General features: G+C 40.8%; 1 protein-coding gene across 1 annotated transcript in view; it reads right to left on the reverse strand.

Moving 5' to 3' along the window:
* The window catches only part of LGMN (legumain), a 208,962-nt gene that overhangs the window by 90,642 nt on the left and 91,758 nt on the right, over positions 1 to 26,562 (reverse strand). Inside the window, exons 5-6 of the mRNA XM_044074652.1 lie at positions 24,373 to 24,458; positions 14,620 to 14,695 (exon numbers count right to left, since the gene is read on the reverse strand). Coding sequence (XP_043930587.1) covers positions 14,620 to 14,695; positions 24,373 to 24,458 — 162 coding nt within the window. The remainder of the gene's footprint in view (positions 1 to 14,619; positions 14,696 to 24,372; positions 24,459 to 26,562) is intronic.

Here is a 26,562-nt window from a genome sequence, read left to right on the forward strand (position 1 = left end):
ATGCTTATATAAATACACGAATACACACAAATACACACCGAGACACACACACACACACACACACACACACACACACACACACACACACACTTGTTAATATTCGTTTACTTATAACTTCTTAACCTGGTCAGCATATATATATATATATATATATATATATATATATATATATATGTGTGTGTGTGTGTGTGTGTGTGTGTGCATCTACTATATCTTCACCATCCCTCCTTTAACCTAAACCCCTCTTATCTTTCCCTCCACTTACATAAAATCTTTTTATTTCTCTCCATTTAAAAGCTGCAACTCCCAGTTAATACTTGCAGTGTAAATGCTCCATTTCCAGCCCACAGCTCTATAACCCTCTTCAACTACAATATACCCGTGTGGCAATCAAGCGACTTAACTTTTTAATGTATGTAAAAATTCCTGGCATTATAATAATGTAGCTGTGAATAACAGCTGTGGGTACACCACTGAACCCAGTCTACTTCTGCCCTCCTTCTCCTATTCTACTTTCTCTGACCCATGGCATTGTTCTAGCTCCCACTCCTTTACATCTACGGTTTCTAATATTGCCAAAAGTTACTGGGAGCTGTATACACAATCTATATGACTGTATTAGCAAAGGGCCACAATTTAGAATACATATGGATAATCCTGGTGCTCAGTTACTTGGCTGATTGATTTTATTGTCTCACACTCGTCTGCGATGACTTGGGCCAACCTGCTCCATTCACCCTCAATACGCTCAGGCTCACTCTGTGCCCCTACTCTACCCACATTCCCACCCATCTCCACATACCCTAAAGAAATATTCTGTCCACCTGACATACACCCCCTAAGGAATTTATCATCAGCAACCTATTTTAAAACACTCTCCACCCACAAATCCCCTCCCCAGTACATTTCTCCTTACATCCATCTTGCTCCCCCCTCTGCTGTTACTTCTATTTAAATCAATCTCATCTTACATCCCTCCTACTCCTCTCCCTGTGTTGTTACCTCTTTTTCTATCATTACACCTACTCTCAAATACTACAACCAACCTTCCTACTCCACTCTAATCTTACTTGACACTTCTTTTCTAACTACGTCCTGTATATTAGAATTCCCCCCTCTCCACTCATTACCCCCAACCCATGTTTTTCTATATACTAGTAACACCTATACTACTTCTCCTTTCATTACCAGATCAGCCTCGCATATCGTAAACCCTCACCAACACTCTCCCCAAGCATGCAACAACCATAGATGACCCTGTCACTCACTATTTATCCCTCTTTATTTAACTTGTCTCACACTCCTCTCTTCAAAAGCAAAGTCTTGCCTTACCCCCCATTATCAACCTTAAACATCACATTTAAATCTCCTGAACTCCCAAAATTATCTTACTCCCCTAGAATTCCCCTTCTAGATGGTGACATACACCCTAATCCAGGTCCCTCTACATGACTACCTCCTTCTATCCAAACATCCTTCTCCTCCACCCCTACCTCCTCAGCCCCCTCTTTAACCCTCTCCCCCTCATCCCCTAAAACCTTATCCATTATATCTATAAACATATGAAGTATACTAAACAAAACCACTGAACTCACACTTGGATTTCTCATTATACTCCACTTATATTAACAATGTCTGAAACCTGGCTAAAACCCTATATCTCAAACAATGAAATGTTACCACCAGGATACAATATATATCGCCCGGACAGAACCTCAACAAAAGGAAGGAGTGTAGCCATACTCTACTCTGAACAACTGAACCTCTCCACACTATCCATCCATCTGATTTTCACCCTGCCGAACTATAAATACTAAGCTGCCACATAAATACCCATAAAATTTGCATCTATAGGCCACCCGGCAAAAACATCCCTATTCTTCAAAACAAACTGTCCTGGATCTCACAAAACATACCCTATGAAAGCGTTATTCTGGGTGATACTGGAAAACACTTAGTGCAAACTCCCTTGTCCAAAGCATCAATCTCTTTGGACTTGCCCAGCTCATTACAACCCCAAATCACTTGCATAAGGATCCCAACTCAGACACTATCCTTCATGGGATACTGACTACAGACCCACACCTCTATCACAACCCTAGTACACTTCCGGATAACTTAAACGACCATCTACCCATCTATTCCCAAAGTCACTCTCCACAACTATACAGACCTCATCTTTATACAGACTGCCATAAACTCTCTAACTTCAACTCCACAACATTTAATGAAAGACTCATCAATAAATCGCTCCAGCCTGCACAATCGTCCCCTTTATGACATGGTGCTAAAATTTAACTACATTTTCCTAGACATCCTCAACTCATTAGCACCCCTTTGGAAAATCAGGATAAAATCAAATTATGCCCCCTGGCTTATAAAATATACTCGTTTCCTTATGCATCAGAAAGATTCTGCTTGGAAAACATGGCTAAAATCCAAATCCTTTACTCACTATAAAATTTTCAAAGAACTTAGAAACCATACACAAAAAACCCCAAAAAACAAATCTACAATGACAAGAAAAAAAATTACTACAAATCTCAAGCTATGCATCACTCTAATCCCAAAACCTTCTGGAGAACTATCAACTCTATCCTTCACCCTGGAAACCTTCAAACTCCTAATCCTTACCCTAACAATTCAACACAGGACACTGCCTCCCTCCTCAACCACTACTTCATTGATACTATCCATAAACTGACCAACACAGACCAGAACTCCCACTCCACTCTCCCTCCCCTAACACCCCACCTCTTATATAAAAATCTCTCCTCCAAAAACTGAAACCATGCTCTATATCTGCAGATAACCCACTCCTTTCTCAAGCTTGCAGCTGACTCTGTAGCCTATCCAATTTCTATACTTATTAGTAGATCCATTTGTGATGCCACTGTTCCTGATGCATATCCAACACCCCTACACAAAGGAGGCAACTCCACTGATCCAACTAAGTTTAGATCCACAGCTATTCTCTCCCCTGTATCAAAAATCCTTGCAACATGTATTCACACACAGCTGCTCAAATTTCTTATCCAAGAAAACCTTCTGACACCTATCCAACCTGGTTTCTGTCCAAACCATAGCACTACTATGCCCTTTTATCTCTCCTTCATACAATAGCAGAAGCTTGTGATAACAGCAAACTTGTCTCATGTCTATTCTTAGACCTTTCAAAAGCCTTGGACATGGTATCCCATTCTAAACTCCAAATCAAATTAGCCAACCTAAATGTCTGAGCTTCCAGTATTGAATGGTTCCCTAGCTATCTCTGAAACAGACTGCAATCTGTCAGATGGCATTGTCCCTGCTCCCCTTTCTACCCATCCATACAGGTGTTCCCTGTCCCTGCTCCCCCTTCCTACCCATCCATACAGGTGTTCCCTGTCCCTGCTCCCCCTTAGTACCCATCCATACAGGTGTTCCCTGTCCCTGCTCCCCCTTCCTACCCATCCATACAGGTGTTCCCTGTCCCTGCTCCCCCTTCCTACCCATCCATACAGGTGTTCCCTGTCCCTGCTCCCCCTTCCTACCCATGCATACAGGTGTTCCCTGTCCCTGCTCCCCCTTCCTACCCATCCATACAGGTGTTCCCTGTCCCTGCTCCCCTTCCTACCCATCCATACAGGTGTTCCCTGTCCCTGCTCCCCTTAGTACCCATCCATACAGGTGTTCCCTGTCCCTGCTCCCCCTTAGTACCCATCCATACAGGTGTTCCCTGTCCCTGCTCCCCCTTAGTACCCATCCATACAGGTGTTCCCTGTCCCTGCTCCCCCTTTCTACCCATCCATACAGGTGTTCCCTGTCCCTGCTCCCCCTTCCTACCCATCCATACAGGTGTTCCCTGTCCCTGCTCCCCCTTAGTACCCATCCATACAGGTGTTCCCTGTCCCTGCTCCCCCTTTCTACCCATCCATACAGGTGTTCCCTGTCCCTGCTCCCCCTTTCTACCCATCCATACAGGTGTTCCCTGTCCCTGCTCCCCCTTCCTACCCATCCATACAGGTGTTCCCTGTCCCTGCTCCCCCTTCCTACCCATCCATACAGGTGTTCCCTGTCCCTGCTCCCCCTTTCTACCCATCCATACAGGTGTTCCCTGTCTCTGCTCCCCCTTCCTACCCATCCATACAGGTGTTCCCTGTCCCTGCTCCCCCTTCCTACCCATCCATACAGGTGTTCCCTGTCCCTGCTCCCCCTTCCTACCCATCCATACAGGTGTTCCCTGTCCCTGCTCCCCCTTTGTACCCATCCATACAGGTGTTCCCTGTCCCTGCTCCCCCTTTGTACCCATCCATACAGGTGTTCCCTGTCCCTGCTCCCCCTTTGTACCCATCCATACAGGTGTTCCCCAGGGCTCGATCCTGCAGCCCTTCTTTTCATTATCTTCACTAATGACCTCTACATCTTGCTATCACTCATCTCTTATTCAGTACGCAGACGATTCTACACATCTCCTCATATGAAAGGAGATCTCAAAGTCACACGTTTAGCCAGAACTCTTTTCTCTCTGTAGAAAGATGGCTCACTGAAAATCAGCTTACTTTAAATCATAAAAAGACTAAACATTTACTCTCCCAAAATCACTATTACATTTTAAGCCCAACATTACCATTTCATCCTTAAATAAAACCATCATTAATGTAGAATCCCACACAAAGCTACTTGGAATAATAATAGATGATCAACTGAAATTCGATCCCCATGCCCAACAATCCATTAAAAAAATGGGTCTCCTTTACAGGAACAATATTTTCCTAACTCTAGACTCTAGAATCTTCTTGGCTCAAGCTTATCTACTTCCAAGCCTTCTGTATGCTGCTGCAATCCTTACAAACTTCAGTCTACTTAATTACTAAACTCGAACAGGCATACAATAAAAATTGCAAAATTTGCTGCAAACCTACCAAATACCTCTCACCAATGCTTGGCACTAAAGAACCTTCACTGGCATGAAATCCCCCATCAACTTCAACTTTTACAACTCCTCATAACTCACTTCTTACTCAACAAATCCTCAGCCTGCCCCTCCCTATCCAATCTTGTTTCATACTACACCCCTACGCATCCACTCCATAGTATAGACAAACATCTTTTACAAATGTACAAACCCAAGAAAACTATTGGTAATGTGCTACAAAATTCAGTACCTCATAATTGGAACAGACTCTCACTCAACATAAGCTGTACTACACACTCCAATAGTTTCAAAAAGAACTAAAAAATTCTCTACCTAAATCGTGGCAATGCCCTTTAATGACCTCAAGTAATCCCTTACCTCTTCCCTCTGCTCCTAATTTGTTGCTCTGCTTCTTGTACCTGCAAACACTAACAGCTCTACCCCTATTTCTTATGTAACATAGATATGTATAATGATACTTCTCACCTGCTGGTTCATGGTTTGCAACAGAATTATGTTTATGCCTCACATTTGTAAACTGTTATATCTTGTCATAGTTTTCACTTTATGTCTCTTTTTTTATTCTTCGAATATTTTTACTTTACTTATTTTTATATAAGCTTTTCTCCTCAGGTCTCCACTGAAAATAGGCTTGAGCTCAGTTAGACCAACTTGGTTAACAAATGTCAAATAAAATATATAATATACATATTTATTTACTTATTTGCATCCACAACCCTTTTTCCCCATTTTTGCACATGGGGTCACAGTGTCACTTCAACAGTGACAATCATTTAGAGACACAGTTTAAATTTAGCAAGTGAAGTCTTTCAGTGTGCAATGGAGCACATTTTTCTGGTTATCCATGTGCCATAATCATAGATGATTTATTGGTTAGAGGCAATGGTGAAGCAGAGTATGACAGAAACCTTAGCAAAGTTCTAGACAGAGCATGTGAAGTGAACTTGAAGCTCAATCCTCTGAAGTACAAATTCAGACTACCAGAAGTTAAATATATAGGTCATTTATTCACTAGTACTGGCTTACGACCATACCCGTCCAAGCAAGCAGCCATTCTTGAGATGCCAGCACCGGATAATGTTCACGCTCTACAACATTTTCTTGGTATGGACAATTATTTGGGCAAGTTTATACCATAGTTCAGTGAGTTGCCAGTGCCTTTGAGAGAGATGAGGTGCAAAAATGTTACAAGATCTTGGTTAGAACAGCACCAGAGAAGATTTGAAGACCATAAGCAAAAAGTTGCCACCCCACCTACATTAAGATACTATGATGTCAACAAACCTGTAACTTTTCCCGTGATGCTCAAAATTGGGTCTTGGTGCAGTTATTCTTCAAGAGGGAAGACCAGTAGCCTATGCATCTAGAACTCTTACCCAAACTGAAATGCAATATGCTGAAATTGAGAAAGAGCTTTTGGCAATTTTGTTTGCATGTTTGAAGTTTCATGATCATATTTACAGCTGAGCTATTGAAACTGATCATCAGCCTCTAGTCACTATTTTAAAGAAGCCTATGCATTCAGCTCCAGCAAGATTACAAAGAATGATGCTCAAATTGCAAAAGTATAACTTTAAAATGGTCTATACAAAAGGCAAACTTCTTTATCTGGCTAATACATTACCCAGATTGCCCAGAAATACAATGGAACAGCTTGACGTAGAGAATTTTGACTTTGATGTCATGGAAGTGCATAATTTTTCGGCCACAAGACTTGATGAGCTGAGAAATCATACAAAGACTGATCCAGTTTTGCAAAAGCTCAACCACTTCATCAATGTTGGATGGCCATCTAAGCAATCTAGTGTACCGCCTGAAGTGCAACCTTATTTTCCGTGCAGAGATGAGATGTTGACGGAAGATGGCATTATTTTCAAAGGTCCTAAAGTATGTTGTTCCTACTTCCTTACAACGTAAATATTTCTAGATTTTGCATTGTGGCCACCCAAGCTCTGATTCTGCCAAAAGAAGGGTGACAGGAAAGTACCTTCTTCTTGTTCGGTATGCAATAGTACTAAACCGCATTTGCAAAAAGAGCCACTTCAGCTAAGTTAAGCTCCTGAACTACCTTGGTCAACAGTAGCCAATGACATATTTGAGTGGAACAATCAGCATTACTTAGTGTTGATAGACTCTTATTTGAACTGATTTGAGATAGATTTTTTTACCTAACCTAACGTCCACTGCTATCAGCAAGTTGAAATGTCATTTCTCAGTCCATGGGTGTCTACAGAAGCTCATCTCTGACAATGGTACCCAATTTACCAATCAGTTGTTTCAGAAATTTGCAAAAGAATGGGACTTTGTACATGTTCCTCATAGTCCTGAATACCCACAGTCAAATGGACTAGCTGAACATGCGGTACAGAGTGCAAAGCAATTACTAGAAGTCAAAGTGTGACGATACCAGTGTCTTTTTGAATTTACTCAATCTCAGAAACATACCCTTTTGACAACATACAGGTCTCTGAGCAGGCGAGCCAAGTATCTATGCAAACCAGAATAACCTTGCCTATCAGTTCCAGTTTGTTGAGGCCTAAAGCTAAAAACAACTGAGCAATCAAAGCCAAACTATTCAGAAAGCTTTCTTTCCAGAAGTCCAGCTATGATAAATTGAGCAGATTTCTTTGTCCATTGAAAGGAGAGACAGTAAGGATACAAAAGGCGAAATGTTTCAACTGGATTGGCCAAATAACGGGTATATGTGCCGAGCAGAGATCCTACTTCATGGAATCTGAGGGTGTGGAATACAGGAGAAATCACAGACCTCTTCCTGTATCAGAATATATCACAGCATCATTCCTGTGATACAAACTCTAGATCTCAGAGCAATCCAGACAATGTTCATGTTGCAGAACGTGTCTTTAACTCCTACTTCCGTTCCTGATAATGTTTCTGATGTCCAAGTTGAACATTCAGCAGAGACAGTCTCAGCAGAGACAGTCTCAGTTGTTAGACCTAGTTCTAATTTCTATGTCATACGATTTGGTCATATTTCCAGACCTAATGTGAAATACACAGTAACCTGGACATAATTGTCTACATGTATTTAGTTCTGTATAATTGCACGTCAAAGAATTATTTTGTACCAATTGCATGTCAATCAATGTTGTCAATAATGCATGACTCATTTCTCAAACAGGGAGGATGTAGAACAGTGTGTGTATGTTGTACCTTGCATTTTCAAGGACAGCATATGCATATAAATAGTAAGCCCGTGCAAGTTTCAGTGCCATTTTGAGAGTGCAGCCAGAGTGTGAACATGTATGAGTGTGATACTCAGTTTGTTTATAAGTTTATCTAAGGTAAAGTTACTAAGCCTCAGTTCTGATGTGTTTGTACATAATAAAGCTGCTTCAGTAGAACCCACAATTGTTCATCTGTTTTATTCTGACCAGACGAGTGACAGTTTCCAGGATTTTTTTTTCTGTTCCCCATCTGTACAAAGGTCCCATAGTCGCTGTCATCCAAATGTTTGGCATGTCTGCACTACCCATTGTTCTACTGAAGCTCTCCATCAAGCATCTGCCAACAGACTGAACAAATTTTGTAAGACTTTTGGAGGCAACTCAACTGGCCCTTTTACTTTATTCTCCCTCTAAACTCCTTTGCTCTCTTATCCTGCTGTCTGTCTGCTGTTCTTTCCATTTTTCTCTGCCTCCTCTCAGCATGGCACCCTCTCCTTGTCTTCCTTTCTCATGACTTAAACAAAGAATTCAGTCAGCACCTCTTCTTATTCTCAGTCTTCTGTGATTCCTCTCCATATTTGCTCTGTTTTTCTTCAGTAGTCAGTTGACTCATAATACACTCTGCAGCCTTATCTAACAAGTTCATAGGTAGGTACTAGGCTATTGGCCCAAGGGCCTACGTAAGCCTAGCCAGCAAGGTTCCACTGCTTACGCCACCCAAGAAAGTTATTTTCCTGTGTCACTGTCCAGCAGAGACACAGAAGTGATCCCTGGGGTGTATTTCCTGTTTCCCATCCACTCATCAAGATTTTTCTTGAAGAGTGCTAATGAAGAACTTTGCTTGACATACATGGGTAGCTTGTTCCAGGAATCTATCCCTCCAGCGTGTCCTGTTTATTGTGGTGACAAGGTTTAGGTCTCTACAGCGTGTAGCTCAGAGGGATTGGGATTTCTTTAGGTGTAGCATGTCCAACAGCTCTGGGTTTGACATAGCTTTATATGTTAGGCAGAGATCACCTCGGAGTAGGCGATATGCTACGGAAGTAAAGCTGGAGTTTTTGAGGCGGTTAATGTAGGGCATTTGTTTGAGGCAAGTAATCCTCTTTGTGAGGTACTTCTGTGGCCTTTCCAGCTGCTGCAGATGTCTTGTGAGGTACACTCCAAAAGTGGCGTTGTACTCTATAATGGGCCTAATGAGTGACGAGTAGAGGGGGACAATGACCTCTTTTTTCCTGGATGAGAACCCTTTTATGATGAGGTGTGTCACGTTGAAGGACTTCCTGACTACTGTGGCGATGTGACTATCAAAGGAGAGACTACTGTTTACCTGGGTCCCAAGGTCTCTTATCACGCATTCGGTGTTAAGTAGATTGCTGCCTATGTGGTAGTTCATGGGTACAGAGTTTTTACCAAAGGGGATGACACTGCACGTTTTGGCATTGAGCTTGAGGCTCTGACACCAGGCATCTGTCTCAATAAGCCCCTTCTGTAGGATGTCCACATCATTTGGAGACTTGACTATGGCTCCTAGTTTGCATTTCAGTTCCATTTAAAGTACAGCATGTACATTTGGTAAAGGTCCACAGCAGGTAGATGGATCTCCTTAGCTTCAAGCATAGGACTACATGCATTATTATTATTACATAGGTTCATAGGTGTGTACTAGGCTAATGGCCCTGGAGCCTTTACAAGCCTAGTCCATAGGATTACCCAGGCGTCGTGCCACCCGACTTTAATTTCCAGTGCCTCTGTCAAGTAGAGCCACTGGAGTGATCCCTGGGGTGAATTTTCTATTTCCCATCCACTCATCAAGATTTCTCTTGAAGAGGGCCAGTGAGGCCCTCTGCTTGACATGTATGGGAAGTCTATTCCATAGCATGGGCAGTCTCTGGGTTATGAACCTGTCCCTCCATCTTGTTCTGTTGATTGTGGTAATGAGGTTGAGCTCTCTGAAGCATGTAGTGCGAAGGGATTGGGATTTCTTTAGATGTTGCATTTCTAACAGATCTGGTTCAGACATGGCTCCTTTGTAAGTCAAGCAGAGATTGCCTCTAAGTAGGCGATACGAGACAGAGACTAGCTGGAGTTTTTTTTAGTTTGAGTCTGTCCATATAGGACAAGTGTTTAAGGCCTAAGATCTTCTTTGTGAGGTATTTTTGCAGCCTCTCCAGTTGCTATAGGTGTCTAGTGAGGTACATGCCAAATGGGGCATTGTACTCGATGATTGGCCTAATGAGGGAAGAGTACAGGGAGACAATGACCTCTTTCTTCCGGGATGGAAAACCCTGAGTAATGAGATGTGCCACATAGAAGGACTTTCTGACCACAGTGGCAATGTGGTGGTCAAACGAGAGGTTGCTGTCAACCTATGTTCCCAGATCTCTTACGACGCCTTCTGTGTTCAGTGGACTACGTCGATGTGGTAATTCATGGGAACTGGGTTTTTCCCAAAGGAGATGATGACACATTTTTTGGCATTGAGATTAAGGCCATGGTTCTGACACCAGTCACTGGTCTCAGTGAGGCCTTTCTGTAGGATGTCAACATCACTTGGGGAGTTAATTATAGCTCCCAACTTGTAATCATCTGAGAACTTTGTCAACCACAGTCCCTCTGTGTTGGCCTGAAATTCACAGAAGTAGACACCAAACAGGAGAGGACCCAGGACCGAATCCTGTGGGACTCCACTCATGAGTGATCGACAGTCTGACTTGGAGTCAGCTACTTTCACACTGTGGGTTCTATCTGTAAGCCAGTTTGCAACCCAGCTAATGATATAGGGGTTGATGCCTAGCTTAGTGAGTTTTTCTACGATTCCTGAATGAGGAATGGTATCAAAGGCCTTGGCCAGTTCAAGGTAGGCTGTATGAACCACCTTGCCTTCATCCACAGCTCTGGTAACTGACTCAAAGAATTTGACCAGGTTGAGCAAACATGATCTACCCTTCACAAAACCAAACTGTGTGGGATCCAGAGTTTGGAGGTTCCCTACATCTTTGTTTATTAGGTCCATGATGATGCGTTCCGTAGCTTTGCATATCAGACTTGTCAGGCTAATGGGGCGATAGTTCCCAGGGTCTGTAGTCGCTCCTCCTTTGTGGAGAGGGATGCTTTTAGCAGTGCACCATTCGGTAGGGACAAAGCCTGAGGTGAGGCTGTGATTGAACAGGGCACACAGGTGAGGTGCCAGTTCACTCTGTAGTTCATGTAGAACACAGCCAGGGATATTGTCAGGTCCCATAGAAGCTGTATTCTTGGCCTTGGATAATGCTGTTTTAACCTGTGCAGCAGTAATACTGGGTGCCTGGCAATCTACTGGTATTGTGATTGGTCCTTTGGTGGGGGATAGAGGGGTAAAGTTAGCACTGAATCTGTCGGCCAGTATATTGGCAATATCTGTTGGCCCAGTATAAGAGGTGCCATTGTGCAACAGCTCCAAGTAAATCTGGGTATTGCCGTGGAGATTCTTGACACAGTGTGTGGTTGTGCGTGCGTGTGTGTGTGTGTGTGCGTGTGTGCGTGTGTGCACGTGTGTGTGTGTGTGTGTGTGTGTGTGTGTGTGTGTGTGTGTGTGTGTGTGTGTATGTGTTTGATGGTGTTGGGGGGGGGGGTTCTCCACCTACATAACTAGGGTGGAATATGTTGTCCACATTCATCCCACTGTATCAGACAAGTTCCAGTTCTGAATTATGATATCCTTAAATGTATCCACAACAGTGAAGTAAAGTTGTAAACAAAGGGTATAATCTTGAACACTACATGCCTGTCACAGGAGACAGTGGGTCAGTCCTCCAATACCATCCCATCTTTTCTTCTTTTTTCCTTATAACCATGAGATTTGATCCAAATTTTGGACTTTCTCAAGAAAAGGATGGACAGGTGGACCTCCCCTCTTTGTCAGCATATGTAGTTGTACTCTTGAAGCAGTACCCATAAATACTCAGGTATGAGAAGACTGGCTGGTCTGGTCGGTTTTTAATTCTTTTTTGTAAGTAGTTTAGTCACTGATGAAGACTGCATCACCATCTTAAATGCCTGAAGAGGGTGGGCTTCAGTTTGGAACATATATGGGGTACGACACAGTTCTGGGGTGGCATTATGCTGTTACCAGTCTCTAGGCACCCTGCCTGACAGAGGACCACTTTCTCCTGCTGTCTTGAAGTACAGGTGGTACAGACTTGAACATTCCTCCAAGACAGGAGTCTCAGTTGTTGCTTGGGTGCAGCATATATCAAGGAGGGGGGGGTGTGACAGCTGTCAGAACAGTGTCAGAAAGCCCAGTGACTAAAAACACAGACCATCCAGTACTGTGGGAAGAAAATGAGAATGCACTCTGAAGCCTACAGACTGAGTGATGCCTACAGCTAGATCTGCTGCTAATTAGCCTACTGTCTGCAACTCATGCACTTGGGAAAAACATTTACTGTAACACTGCTATCACATGCCACACCTAATGCCCCAAGCACCAGAATGGGATTCCACCAAGAAACGCTCATTTCCGTAAAGCACGCATTAGTTTCAGCTGGTAACAGCAGACTAGGAATGGCACTGGCGACCGGCACAAGGCTGAGTATGAAAAACACAAAGGGGTCTCCAGGATTGAACCCTGTCACAGGGATCCAAACACTTGTCTTGGCCTGACAAACTGCCCAGTAAGTGATTCGGTACAGAAGAAACAACTGTATCCCAGGGTAAGAGGAGCCTCCCCCAGGCCCTGGATCTAGCTGGGAAAGGAGAGAACATCAAATGCCGATGCCCACTTAAGGCCAGAATTAGGACCAAATAAAAGAAGCTGAACGTATGGCAATGTTTGTTTAATAGCCAGAAGAGAACCTTATTTCCTTAGGCAATTTCCTGTGCTCATAATGTTCTGTTTTCTCTTCGTGAGTTTCAGCTGGTAACAGCAAACTAGGAATGCCACTGGCAATAAGCACAAAGAGGGGAATGAAAAACACAAAGGGGTATCCAGGATTGGACCCTGCCACTATTTCCTTAGGCAACTTCCTGTGCTCATAATGATCTGTTCTCTTCTATTTTCTCCCTTTCTCTTAGTGTAGCAATTTATTTATGCTTGCGTTGCTCCTCATGAGAATGGTTGGATCTGAATGAAGTCTTTGATGCCTGGTGAAGTAGGCTCTGTCTTTCTGACACAAAAGTATTAATCTGCTATTCTCTTCCATGCTAAAAGACCTCATTAAAATTTGTGCAAGCTTTTTCATGTGTTAAGAGTGGGTGATCCACACCAAGCCAATAAAGCAACCAGAGGGGTAACCACACAACTCAGGGATACACACCTGAATACTGCAGACTTCAAAATTCTACACAAATGTATTGTCAATGGAAAGAGGAAAAGAAAAACTGAAACATACCGAGTTTCAGTTCTGAGACAGAGATGAGATGGTTCTCTATTCTACAGAAACATAAAATGTAATAGGAATTTCATTTGGGAGCAACAAAGCCGGAACATGATCCTTTTTACCACTGAAATAAGAAAAAAAAAAAGACAGCAGAAAGAGTGTCTTGTGACCAAGGTCAGAGGCTCTTGACAATTAGTTCAGTTTAAATGTGCAGAATTAGAGTGTGTACAATCTGCTGTTTATGCAAATAATTTTAGGAAATTATTATTTATATGATGCGTGCATCTGCTTTGGGGTTAGTCTTAACTGTATGCATCTAATACATTTCTGCCTTGTAAATTTCAAACCGTTTCTAAGTTTCAGTTTTTTTAACTCGGAATAACTGACACAGTATTTTCAAAAGGCAACAGTTTCTGTAATTTTCTACCTCAAGGGGGTATAGAGATTTTGTTTCACATGCAGTGGAACAATGAACCCCTACATGCAGATGGACAGGACGATAAGAATTGGGCTGATTGAGGTGCTCAAGTCTGATTGGTCAATGTTAACTTTACCTTAAAAATTAGGAAAAAAAATATATCCATATGCTTGGAACGTTGCATAGACAGGATGATAATGCTATCTTTCAACAGCGGTCATTTCTCTTGCAATGTGAAATCGTACTTTCCACTTGTTTTCACTATTTCTTTGAGTGTCACTGATGCTCCGTTTAAAGACTTTACTGTAGTGGAGTTGCAAACGTATAAAAACTATGTGTTTTGGCTTAGCTGAGTGTATGCAGAGGTCTAATAAATTTCCATGTTGCTGACAGGCATTAAAAGACTGACCTTTAATTCTGCATTCAACTAGTGTGCCACAAGAAATTATAAACATTAATGATTTTATGTAATACAACAGTGAAACTATCACTATGGCCAAATCATCTACAAAGCATTAACAACACGGACTAATAAGGGACATTTCATAATAACAATGAGTCAGGGGAATAGACTGTCCACGATATTGAGGACCACATTCCAAATAAATACATAAGATCCATAACACATGCATACACAGCATTCAAAACTGCTTAGTTCATCGTTGTATATAAAACTGAAATAATTAGTTGTTGAGAAACTCAAGGGATACAGCAGAAACAGAAAGAAAATTAACATACCTCACTACTTGGGAATGCCAAAATTCCTGGAGCACCATGGTCAGTGAAATAAACAAACACATGATCATTTTTACCACTGAAATAAAAAAACAGAAAACATGGATTAAGAAACTATGGCACTTCAGTTGATTTGATGTTTCCTGATGACAACTTGAAGACTGGTGCTTTAAGTTCATTAACTTCAATTCTTTTGACTCATCCTGCCTTCATCTTGCTTTTAAATAAAAGCATCTGAAATATGTAACTGCAGAATCATTAAATAGCAAACGCTGTTGATATGTTGTCTGATTCAAGGGAGATCAGAAAAGAAACAATACATCAACTTCCCAATTTCTTCTTGCAATCTGTGATCTCCTTATTTCAATGACCTCTGAGAAGGGGTCTCTTATAAAGGATGAATATTTAGACTTAACTGGGGGGAACAATAGTATGTGCTCCAGAGTTTAATCTTACACCCACAAGCCTGCTAATAATAAAATCTGGCGGAAATATAGGCCATAAATGGTAGCAATAACAGACCAAAATGATTTTTTCATAAAAAACAGCCAAATTCTGTTCTTAAAATACCCAAATCAGCCGTAGGGAAATAGGATAAGCTATAACTGGTCAAAAAAGCCTGAATGTGGTATGAAACAGGCTCTGACAAAGAAACTATTTTCCTAACTAGGTTCACCATTTTTAAAGGAAAATGGAAAATACACTAATCCTTGAGTCTTGAGTCTTGGGAACAGATTTACAAGCCACCCAAATCAGTGAGGGCATATGGCCATTTGAGGAACAGATGACAGGCAGCTACCAATAGCACCTTTGAGTGCAACTATAAGACATTACTCATTTCATATCAAAGAGGCTGTTGTGTGTGTTAGTCTCAACTGTATGCTCTAATACATTTCTGCCTTGTAAATCCATCATAAACAAACATTTTGTACAGCATGCATTTTACCCAGTTCATCTACAACAACATTGTTTAGTCGCATGTCAGACATTTTCAGCTATTCAAGCTAAGTGTTTTGACTTTACAAATCCAAGGTCAACCACTAAGCCAACTGCAGTGATGGGATCTGAACCTGAATCTCACAATAAAACATAATAATGGAGCACTCATAATGGTCTGGATTCACTTTTTTGTATTAGTAAGAGTGAGGGTGTTACCTTTTAGTAGGTTGACAGAAGTTAAAAGTGCCAACTCTTTGAAGGCTAGGTTGACACAAGCGAACAGTGCCAGCTCCTTGAAGACATACGATGTGTGTATAAGCATTACAGCATTCTTTTTCTTTTTCTTTTCATGAAGACAAGATTCCCAGCTTATCATTATTTTCTACACTGCTTGCCCAAGCGAGGGCCGGAGTGACAGCAGGTTCAGCATGGTAGACTAGACTTGTTTATTCCATACAACAGTCTCCAGCTCCTTGTAATATTATAATATAATACTTAACTCTGTAGTTCTTCACAATGAATTATTAATGTAGTATTTAGTTGGTGTCTGGAATTCTATCTTTAAGGAAATAATTGATGTTGACTGATTAATCTGCAGTGCTCTCCCACTGACTTTGTGTTTCCTTTTACTCCTTTATGAATAGGAGAATTTTGTATATATTTTAGAATTTTGGAAGGCAGTGTTAACTATTTTCACAAAGCTAAGACACAATCCCTCTGATGTGGCCTGGATCTACCCCGGACCTCTTTTTAGTAGGCAGTGCCTAGCACATCTCTGGTAGGAGGTACACAAAAGGCCATCCTCACAAACTGTCCACTCACAAACTGTCCAAACCACCTCAACCGACTGCTCCCAACATAAAGAAGTAAGGTTCTCCCAGACAGCTGAACTCCTCCTGCTACTCTAGAAAACGAGCCACCTGATAAGGAAGCAGAAGTCATGTACTTCATCTGAACAGGTAATTCCATCCTCATCAGACAGGAAAACTGTCAGCTTCGCATCTAGAAATCTCCCAAGCTACCAGCTCTTCTAGTTTGCTTCCAATAATCTGCATTACAGCTTCATTTCCAGATCTCATGCATGCTCCTCAAATGCAAAGCACCATGAAAACTGACAAGCACTGGCCAATACATTAAAGTTATATACTCACTTACTATGCATCTGTGTTGTCCATTTTCATTCTTCCTTAACATATGGGTTACGGATCCGACTCGGCCGCATATCTCAGACTTATGAATCCAACTCTCGAGCTCCTCCCTCTATCCATAATGCCTCAGCTAGTCTTCAATACCTCAAATTTTGTCTGCCAACATTTGGTATACATACAGATCCTCGCTCAGAAGCCCTTTTTCAATTGTACAAGCACTTGTGAGTACTTTTTACTTAGGATATCTTAATTCTAAGACTTTCCCAACATCCTACCTCTTCCTCTATCTAGTTTTTTTCCACAATTTCTACTTTGGCCCTTATTTGACTCCTCTTTTTTTCTACTTTTATAGGTATCCTCATTGCGTATATCATATCCAACCTTTCTCCTCCTTGCACTACACCCCTCAGTGCGACTTACCCAGTTTACACCAGGAATCACTGTAGGGAACACCCACATAACAACCTATCCCAACCCTGCCACTCTATCATTCAACTGAACCACTAATTGAACCTGGGATCAGCTGGGCTAAATCAGGGGGTTTTCCCCTCCACCACTGGAGTAGCACAGTATGACTGTGGCTCTGACACAAGACCAAGATCTGAAGATTACGTCCAGCTTATAGTATCTTGCAACAGTATTCAGCTGAACAAACAGTCTTAAGGATGAATTTCTAAAAAAAAAGCAATATCAGACTAAGTACAGCTCATGTCAGTAGATGTCCCACTTCTCACTGTTGCAGTATTCCTTACTCTTGGGATATCCTGACAAAGATTACCTAACGTCCAACCAGTATACAAAAGACTTTACACCTTCCCATTGTTGTACATCAGACAATGTGAAAGGCGTAAGGTGTACATGTGATGCACGGATGCCTAATCCTCAGAACTGAAGTGCCCCAGGAGAACCAGCGCAACCCCAGAGAAACAAACACATGTCTATCTATGAAGTGAAACAGAAGATAAGGATGTAAAAAGAAACCCCTCACTCAAAGTAGGCCAATAAAAAATAAAAGGGGGAAGGAGGGAGGAACTGAATACTGTACCAGTGAGTAGGACATCTACTGTTTGGTAAGATCTTGCACAACTGTGCTATGTCCTTCCTATCACTGTTGCAGTATTCCTTACTCTTTGGAAGGGTACGAAAGTTACTGGAAAAAACTGGAAGGAGGAAGGCAGAGAACAGCCCTCCACAAATCCATGAAGGACAGCCCTCCCAAATCTTGCCCTAGCCCAGAAATGACATTCGGCTTATAATGTTTGGTAGAATTGTGGACAGAAGACCAAGTAGCAGCTTCTAAGATGGATCTCATATCCAGACCCTTGAAAAAAGTACCACTAGAAGCTACTGTCCTAGTACAATGTGAGCATGAATGGAAGAGGAAAGCTGTTTGCCATGAAAAGAGTAACAAAGGGAAATGGCCTTAGACATCAAGGAGGAAAGAGTTTGCTTAGATGCTGCCAAACCCAATTTCTTGGAATGAAAGGAAACAAACATTTCTGATGCATTTTTTTCTTATCCAAGTAATATCTGAGCTGTCTATTTAAATCCAAGGCGTGTGATACCTTCTCACTAGCAACTGTGGAGAAAGAGTAGAGGAGAGAAGATGAATAGACTGATTCAAGAACAAATCAACCACCTTAGGCATAAAGGAAGGACTGATGAGACACAAAAAGCACAATCTCTAGTCTGTCATTCTCTATGCGCTAATACTCAGGTTGCCAAATTTTCACCAGTAACTGATATTACACACACTGCTAACCTCTATACTTTTTTATTTAAATACAAAGAACTAGTGCTTCTTTACACTGCCTTCCAGAATTCTAAAACACATACAAAATTCTCATAGTCAAAGGAGTAAAAGGAAGCACAAAGCCAATGGGAGAGCACTGCAAATTAATCAATCAACATCAATTACTTCCTTAAAGATACAATCTCAGACAACTCAAACTAAATACTTCATTAATAATTCATTGTGAAAAACGACAGAGGTAAGTATTACATGAGTAAAATGTACAGTGCCTCTTTTCTCAGAAGGACCACAGATATGTTAAGAAATAAATCTTAATCTCCATGATAAAACATAACAAAAAAGTTAATAATTCACTACTCCCATTATGTTGCTCTAAAAATTGGACTGCAGCAAGATTAACTCTGGATCCATTTTAATATTTCCAATATGTTTCTGAATATGTTTAGCCACCAACACCACGGTCTTCCAAGCACAATGTTGCAGGGAAGAAAAGGCAGGATCAAAAGGGGACAGAGCCAAGTTTTCAAGAACAAAGTTAATGTTCGAAGAAGGAGGAATAGGCTTTCTTGGGGGCCTGACATGAAGGGCACATTTTAGGAAATGTCCAACTTCAGAACTAGAAAGCAAAGGTGAACTCAAAGGCAGACAGGTAGAAATTGCTGACAAATGACCTTTAACAGAATAATATACCACACCAGTATCGAGCAGTTCACACAAACAAGGACCACAGGAACCCTCACAGAAAATAAGGTTCAGGTCATGCTTAAGACATTACATAGAAAACCTTTGTCATTTAAACATATAGGATCATCTAGTAGTGTTTTTTCCTGGCCTCCTGCAAAACCTGAAGCAGTCTTTGGAAAATTGGTGCCTAAAAGGAATTACAACCCTATCACCTAAAGGTATTAGTTGAAGTGTGGACACATGAGGGTGCACAAGAAACCTCCTGTCTTGTGTGTATGTTCCGCCCTCTGAGACAACTTGTGATAATTGCATCTGGCCAGGTGAAAGAGAAAGGAGAACCAGTGCTGCCTGAGCCAAAAGAGAATTAACGGCAAGATTATGGGTGGTGTCCCACATTATCTTGTGTACGATTCTAGGAAGTAGCGAGAGCAGAGGACAGGCATACAGCAACATCCCTTTCCAACAAAAGGCATGGCATCCACTTTCTAAGCCACTGGACTTGGAACTCTAGAATAGAACTGGGGAAGTTGTCTGCTCAAACGAGAGGCAAAAAAAATCTACTTGAGCAATACCCCACCAATGTACTATGTCCACAAACACATTTCTATGAAGCCTCCATTTGTAAGGGTGTGTCCTGGACCTGCTCAAAGAGTCTGCCACTAGATTGTGCTCTGAAGGGATGCAAGGTGCCTGAATAACCAAGTGATGGTGGGTTGCAAAATCCCAAGTCAGAAGTGCCAGCCTGCAATGAAGATAAGACTTTACGCCTCTCCTGCTTGTTGATGTACCACATTTATTTATTTATTTATTTTATTTATTTATTTAACATTTGTTGACCGGGAATGTCCGACTAGGTTCCACAGAGCCTGTTTTCAGCGGAGGCCCAGGGAGAAACGCTCCAGATATGACTGTCATATTGTCTGTAAAAACCTTTAGAGGATCTGGAACCCAGACGGAGTGAAATGCCTGAAGAGCCACGATTAAAGCTCCCTCATCTCTTTGACATTGATGTGGTCTGACATCTGCTGATGAACCCAAACACCAAAGAGATTTTCAAGAAAGCCCTCAATGTCTTCGGATATGCAGTGTCAACTACCAGATAAAGACTAAAAAAGGCTCTAACAAATCTGGAAGACAGCCCTTATTTCTGCATCTGAAAGCATCTTAAACTGAAGAAACACTGCCTTGTCTAGTCAGTCTGGTGGGGGAACTTTCAACAATAGTGATCACCAATTTATAAAAACCTGTAGGTGACATGATGAAGGAAAGGGTGACATCTTCCAACCTGGACCTTTTGCAGACAGTACTGCAGAAACATTTGTAGAAGAGTCAGCTCTGTTGTTTCTGTGTGTGATTTTTTTTCTCTGTCTCTCTTGTTTCTCTTTACCCTTAGCCTTAGTCACCAGAGCCAGTCCTAGTTATCAAAGGGGTAATCCTAAGGGAAAACCAGATAAAGATGGCCCACTAGACAGAAAGCCAGCACTTTCAATCAGACCTTTTATGGTTTGCCTGATCTTCCAGTTCCTGACATATCTAGGGTCAAACTGCTCACAAATTCCACATTTTCCTTTTACATGTTTTCTTTCATACAATGCATAAGGTGTGCCCGTCTTGGGGAAGTTTTGTTGTAACACTCAAAGGACTTCCTAAACTTTGCTGTCCAGGACTTACTCATATCTATCTTCTGCTCTTCCCCAGAAGTATGCAGGATACCTACAGACCAGACAACCTCATGGTTTAGTGTCATTTCAATACTTCCCTGATGTTTTTGTCTACTGGGTTTTCGTGACTAAAATACCAGACTGGACTGCCATTATTTTATCTAGTAACTATATAAAGTTTGATCTCTTTGCCATGAAGTGTCCATCTTGAGTGGCCCCAAGTCTTATAGTTAACATCTTCAGTGAAACACATAAGATCCTTCATCACTACAGGGTAATGCAGATAATTAGAAGAAAACAGAATGGGAAAGACAAGCACAACAGACCTCTTGAAGCAGATTAGCAAAATTACACAGAAACTGCAAGACAAACAAAAAAACTTTTTAAAACACAAAGATGGAAGGAGAAGCAAAATATATAAAGAAGACATGGTAGAAACATACAGAAAAACTATACAGAAAGTAACATTAGTGATACATAAGTGATGGCTCGAGAGGATTGTCACTGTTGAAGTGACACCCCAATCCCATGTGCAAAATGGGAAAAATTGCCACAGTAGTCAGGAAATCCTTCTATGTGGCACACCTCATCACAAAAGATTTCTCATCCAGGAAAAAGAAGTCATTGTTCCCCTCTACTCGTCACTCATTAGATCCACTATAGAGTACAACGTCCCTTTTGGTATGTACCTCACAAGACATCTACAATAACTGGAAAGGCCATAGAAATACCTCAGGAAGAGGATTCCCGGCCTCAAACAGATACCCTATACAGACCATCTCCAGCTTTACTCCGTCGCATATCGCCTACTCAGAGGCAATCTCTGCCTAACATACCAACAAACCCAGAGCTGTCGGACATGCTCCACTTAAAGAAATCCCAATCCCTCCAATCTACACGCTCTAGGGACCTAAACCTTTGTCACCACAATAAACAGAACATGCTGGAGGGATAGATTCCTGCCCCACAGACTTCCCACACTCTGGAACAAACTACCTACCTATATCAAACAAAGCTCCTCATTATCACTCTTCAAAAAAATTTTGATGATTGGATGGGAAATAGGAAATTCACCCCGTGGATCACCTCTGTGGCTCTGCTCGACAGGGGCACAGGAAAATAATTTTCTTGGGTGGCGAAAGCCAGGGTACCTTTTTGGCTAGGCTTGTATAGGCCCTAGGGCCGATAGCCTAGTACCTACCTATGAACCTACCTATGAAAAAGGGGTTGAGGATGGATGTGATGGTATGCTCTCTGATCTAGACGGGTATTCTGGATAGTGCTGTTAAATGGACCCTAGAACCCTTGGTAATAATACTGTAGGGAGTGATGGACCTCCAGTTAAATTACTTTAAATCCTGCAAAATGATGCTGTTACACTGATGTTTGGAATTTCCAAACAAATATGGAAAATACAGCAGTGGATATTAGACTGTTAAATGTCAACTTACATTTCAGTACCAGAAAACAGCAATGCTACAGTTCTCAGAATATCATACAACTACACCTTTCGCACATGCAACAGTACTTATAAAAAGAACTAGTTTCCTCTTAGCTCCAAAAATAAAGTAATTATAAATATCAAGCAAGATACCCTTCAACTTCATACTTTCTAGACCAGTGATGGGCTCACTCAGGCTCATACTTTCTAATACAGACGTCTTGTACTAGGATTCCAAAAAGCTGTGTTAGAAAGAAAAAACTAACCAGAATTCAACTCTGTACTGGAAAGTGTGAAGAAATGTGGAAATATACTGGGAGATTTGAATGCTCTGTACAAAATGAAGCTTCTGTGTTACACTCTGCAGCACTGCCTAGTCCAAATATCACACATAGATTTTTAATTTTAAGCTTTTCTTCCAAGATTAACAATCTCCAGACTTTGACTATACTTTCTGAGCCTGTTTTCTCAATGACCAACTGACTCTCTAGCTGCACTTTTGCATTGTTATGATTTATACAATTTATTTTCCATACACTCCAATAAACAACTCATTTTCTATTACTTTGTTCTAATACATGCAATCAGCTTGTTCCAAAAAATGAGACTGACTGCATGTAGGAAGCTTCATCAGCATTCTGTTTCAGACTGCAAGCTAGGCACAGAATACCAGGTCACATGATGTCAATTCAGGAACTCTGACAGAAGCTGCAGGGAAAAGTTCTTTAAAGATATACACATATATAGATTAAAACCACCAGAATGATGGTCAGACGTGTGTTGCTGAAGAACACTTTGCTACACCACCAGAATGATGGTCAGATGTGTGTTGCTGAAGAACACTTTGCTACACCACCAGAATGATGGTCAGACGTGTGTTACTGTAGGACACTTTGCTACATGCTACAGTGCACACACTACATATATCTCAGGGCAGCTGAACAGCACTAAAGATAAATACCAAACATCACCTTGCTGCTTCCACTCTCCAGTGGAGAGTTACCTCTTGGATTCCACTATAAGGACAGCTGGGTATATCACAAATGAATGACTATCTAGCCAGTTACCAAGTGCAGTAACACCAGTGCCAAATTAATTCAGTACAGTAATTTAAATTTCATTAAGTTCATTCTTAATTAGGTAATCCTTATACAGGCAGAGGCCTCTCTTTTCAGGGGTAAGCTGGAAGCAGAGTCTAGTTATGTGGTATGCTCACAGTCACACAGTATGCAATCAGAAACTGGAAAATAACATCAGTACAGGATGGATCTTCTCAGCATTCTGACCTAAAATGCCAGATAATCTAGCAAACCCAGCAGTTAAAACATATAAGTAAAATGGTTATCACTTAAATCTTTAAATCAGTAAAATGAGATTAGGCAGAATGAGAAGCACAAAATTCAGTTTCATACTGCGCAGTTTAACAAGGTAGGGCTATACAAGGTCTTTTATGCTCAAGAGTCATCCTGTTCCTGCATTTCCTACATTTACTGTAGCTACAGCTGCATTAGTGCTCAGTGAATGAGTTTTCAGTGACTAACATTTTATCATCCACAAATGGATCCAAGTAAAACATATAACGACAGTCATTTTATGTGCATCTGTTGAAGTGGGGGGGGGTCACAAAACCAACCCATCCAGTCTATGTATCACGGAACTTCATGCACATAAATTTTCTTTAAATCACATATGACGTCACAAAAACTCAGTGAAAAAAATGTTTCTCTGATGCAGCAACTTTTAAGAAAAAAATGATTCAATAAGATCAGACTTGAGGAACTTGAAACCAACTTCAACAAATGGCAGAACTACCATTTATAGACCACTATATGTGCATTGCATATGTGTGTGTGTGTGTGTGTGTGTGTGTGTGTGTGTGTGTGTGTGTGTGTGTTTGGTAAAGTATATCTGAAAGGTCATGGAGAAGCTATTCCTGTAAATGAAGATCCCACACAGCATGTAAAAGTACTCGACTAGTGATAATAGATGCAATGGACTTCAGGCATTGTAAATGTCCACAGGCCTGATTAGCGGGTTCAGTTTCTCATTTTAAGAGTTTATACAGCAGTTTAAGACACATTGCATAAGCTATTGTCATTGTCATTTTAATGTTTTTTTTTTCTAACATACCTTTTCAGAACTTTCCCTGAGCCTTTGCCCTTCACAGCATCTGCATCTCCTTTCAGAACAGCCAGGAAAACCTCGGGGGTGACATCCTACAACACAGAACCACAAAAATCATTTTTTTTCTAGGGGAAAAAAAAAAAAGTGGATCACCCTATTTTACTCACTTAGAGTAAGACTGTGTACATGCAACAACTTTAAACAAGCTGAATAACATGCTATTACTGCCAAACAGAGAGTTTACTAATAAGATTTTTTATGCATTTATTTAACTATATTTATTTGCCCATCTTTGCCGACATGGAAAGCCCGTTTTCAGTGGAAGCTGGGGATCATAACTCCAGAAGATACACTTAAAATACTAAATTTTTTACAATACATAGACAGTCGCTATGACATCTAGATACAAAGGTGTAACTGTTCTGTACTGACACTATACAAAGATAAAACAAGTTTTTCTTCTATGGTAACATTATACAGGATGAAGCAAGAAAATCACACTACCGATCTGGTAAGAAAACAGACTGACCACACAATCAGTACAAAAACAAATGTTTAATGAAGGAAGATTAAATGCTTTGGTCAGACAGAATCTGATAAAACACATATGCCTCGGTTTAAATTACCCTTACGTAAAATCATGTGTTCCACGGGCACCAATGATATGTTCTTACAATTTAAAATTACATTCATCTTAAAGGCTTAAACACTGTTTAAAACTCATGAACGTCTGTAAAAACATTCCATTCAAATGCAGATTCAATTATACATTTATTATTAAGATGTCAACTCTTTTTTAAAAAAAAGAGTATAATTACAAAAACACACCATACTGCCTAAACCAAATATGAACATAGCCGTAAGATACTTGCAATTGACAGGCTTTCATTAAGACCGGGAAAAGTATACACGTTCAGTTTAATCTGCAAAATTAGTTTTTTCGCCTCAATTAAATCATCCCAAGGACCCCCCCCCCAAGGATCTTTTTTGACCATATCTACTCAAAAAAATAAAAAGTTGTATGTGAAAAACTTAGAAATATGCTTAAATAAGGCTTGCTGGGTCTGCACTCCTGACATTCGGCATTATATGATACCAGAGTTGCATGTGCAATGGAAAGTGGTTTTTACTATCATTTTGTTGACCACAATAACATCCTTCTCCAATATATATTTGCAGTGGGAACAAAACACACAGTTAAAGGTACCTATTTTTTGTTAGCATAAGTATAATTCAGTAAAGCACCCTCCCTTATCTCCAAATAGTTTTTAATAGATTTTCCCTTTCAAAAGACAATACGGGGGTTCACTTCCAAACTTAATCAAGAACATTATCAAAGCAGGAAAAACTTCCAACTTCTTTTAAGAACTCCTACAATACCAGAATGGTTTAAAATAACAGTTGTAATGAAACAATGTGTACATCCATCATGTTTGGACTTATTTATACAGGTGTCGTTCAAGGAATATTCTTGCTCAAACAACAAAAGGGGTCAGAAAGCCCACTTTTTTCTCTTATTAGCAACTTTGTCATACATTTCTTGTACCAAACTGGTGGGACAACCCCTTCCATGTAACATTAGAACTAATTTGTTGCTTTCATCCATAAAACATTCGTCCTCAGATACCATTCTGGCAAGCCTTACATACTGCCCCTTAACAAGCCCTATTTTCTGATACTCAGGACGGGAACTACTGTGGTGCAAAAGGCTGTCCACATTAGTGGTCTTTCTGTACCACATTAGTGGTCTTTCTGTAAACATTACTAACAAATCTCTTCCTTTCCACATCTTTGCTAATTTTGACATCAAGATAGCTAATTCTGCAAGAGTTGCAGGTGTATGTAAACTTCAAAAAATATGACGTACAATTAAGACAACTAATAAACTCATGAATTTCATCTATAGATTTATTCCATGCAAAAAATATGTTGTCCAGAAAATAGACACAGATACCCCTTGGAGGCGGACAAAAAGAATTAAAAACATATTTCTGCTCCCATTGGAGCATGATGACATTCACAAAAATGGGGGTATATGTGGCCCCATAGGAATTCCCTTCTTTGGGAGAAAATATAGCCCATCAAAAAGAACATAATTGTTTCTTAGTACGGTTTCCATTAGGGTATGCAAAATGTTTATCTCATCATTACTAAATTCAGTGGATTCTACCAAAAAGTCATGAACCGCTCTAAACT

Source organism: Protopterus annectens, chromosome 6.part0 (assembly GCF_019279795.1).
Source record: "Protopterus annectens isolate FY-2018-M chromosome 6.part0, PAN1.0, whole genome shotgun sequence".
NCBI classification, from domain to species: Eukaryota; Metazoa; Chordata; order Ceratodontiformes; family Protopteridae; genus Protopterus; species Protopterus annectens.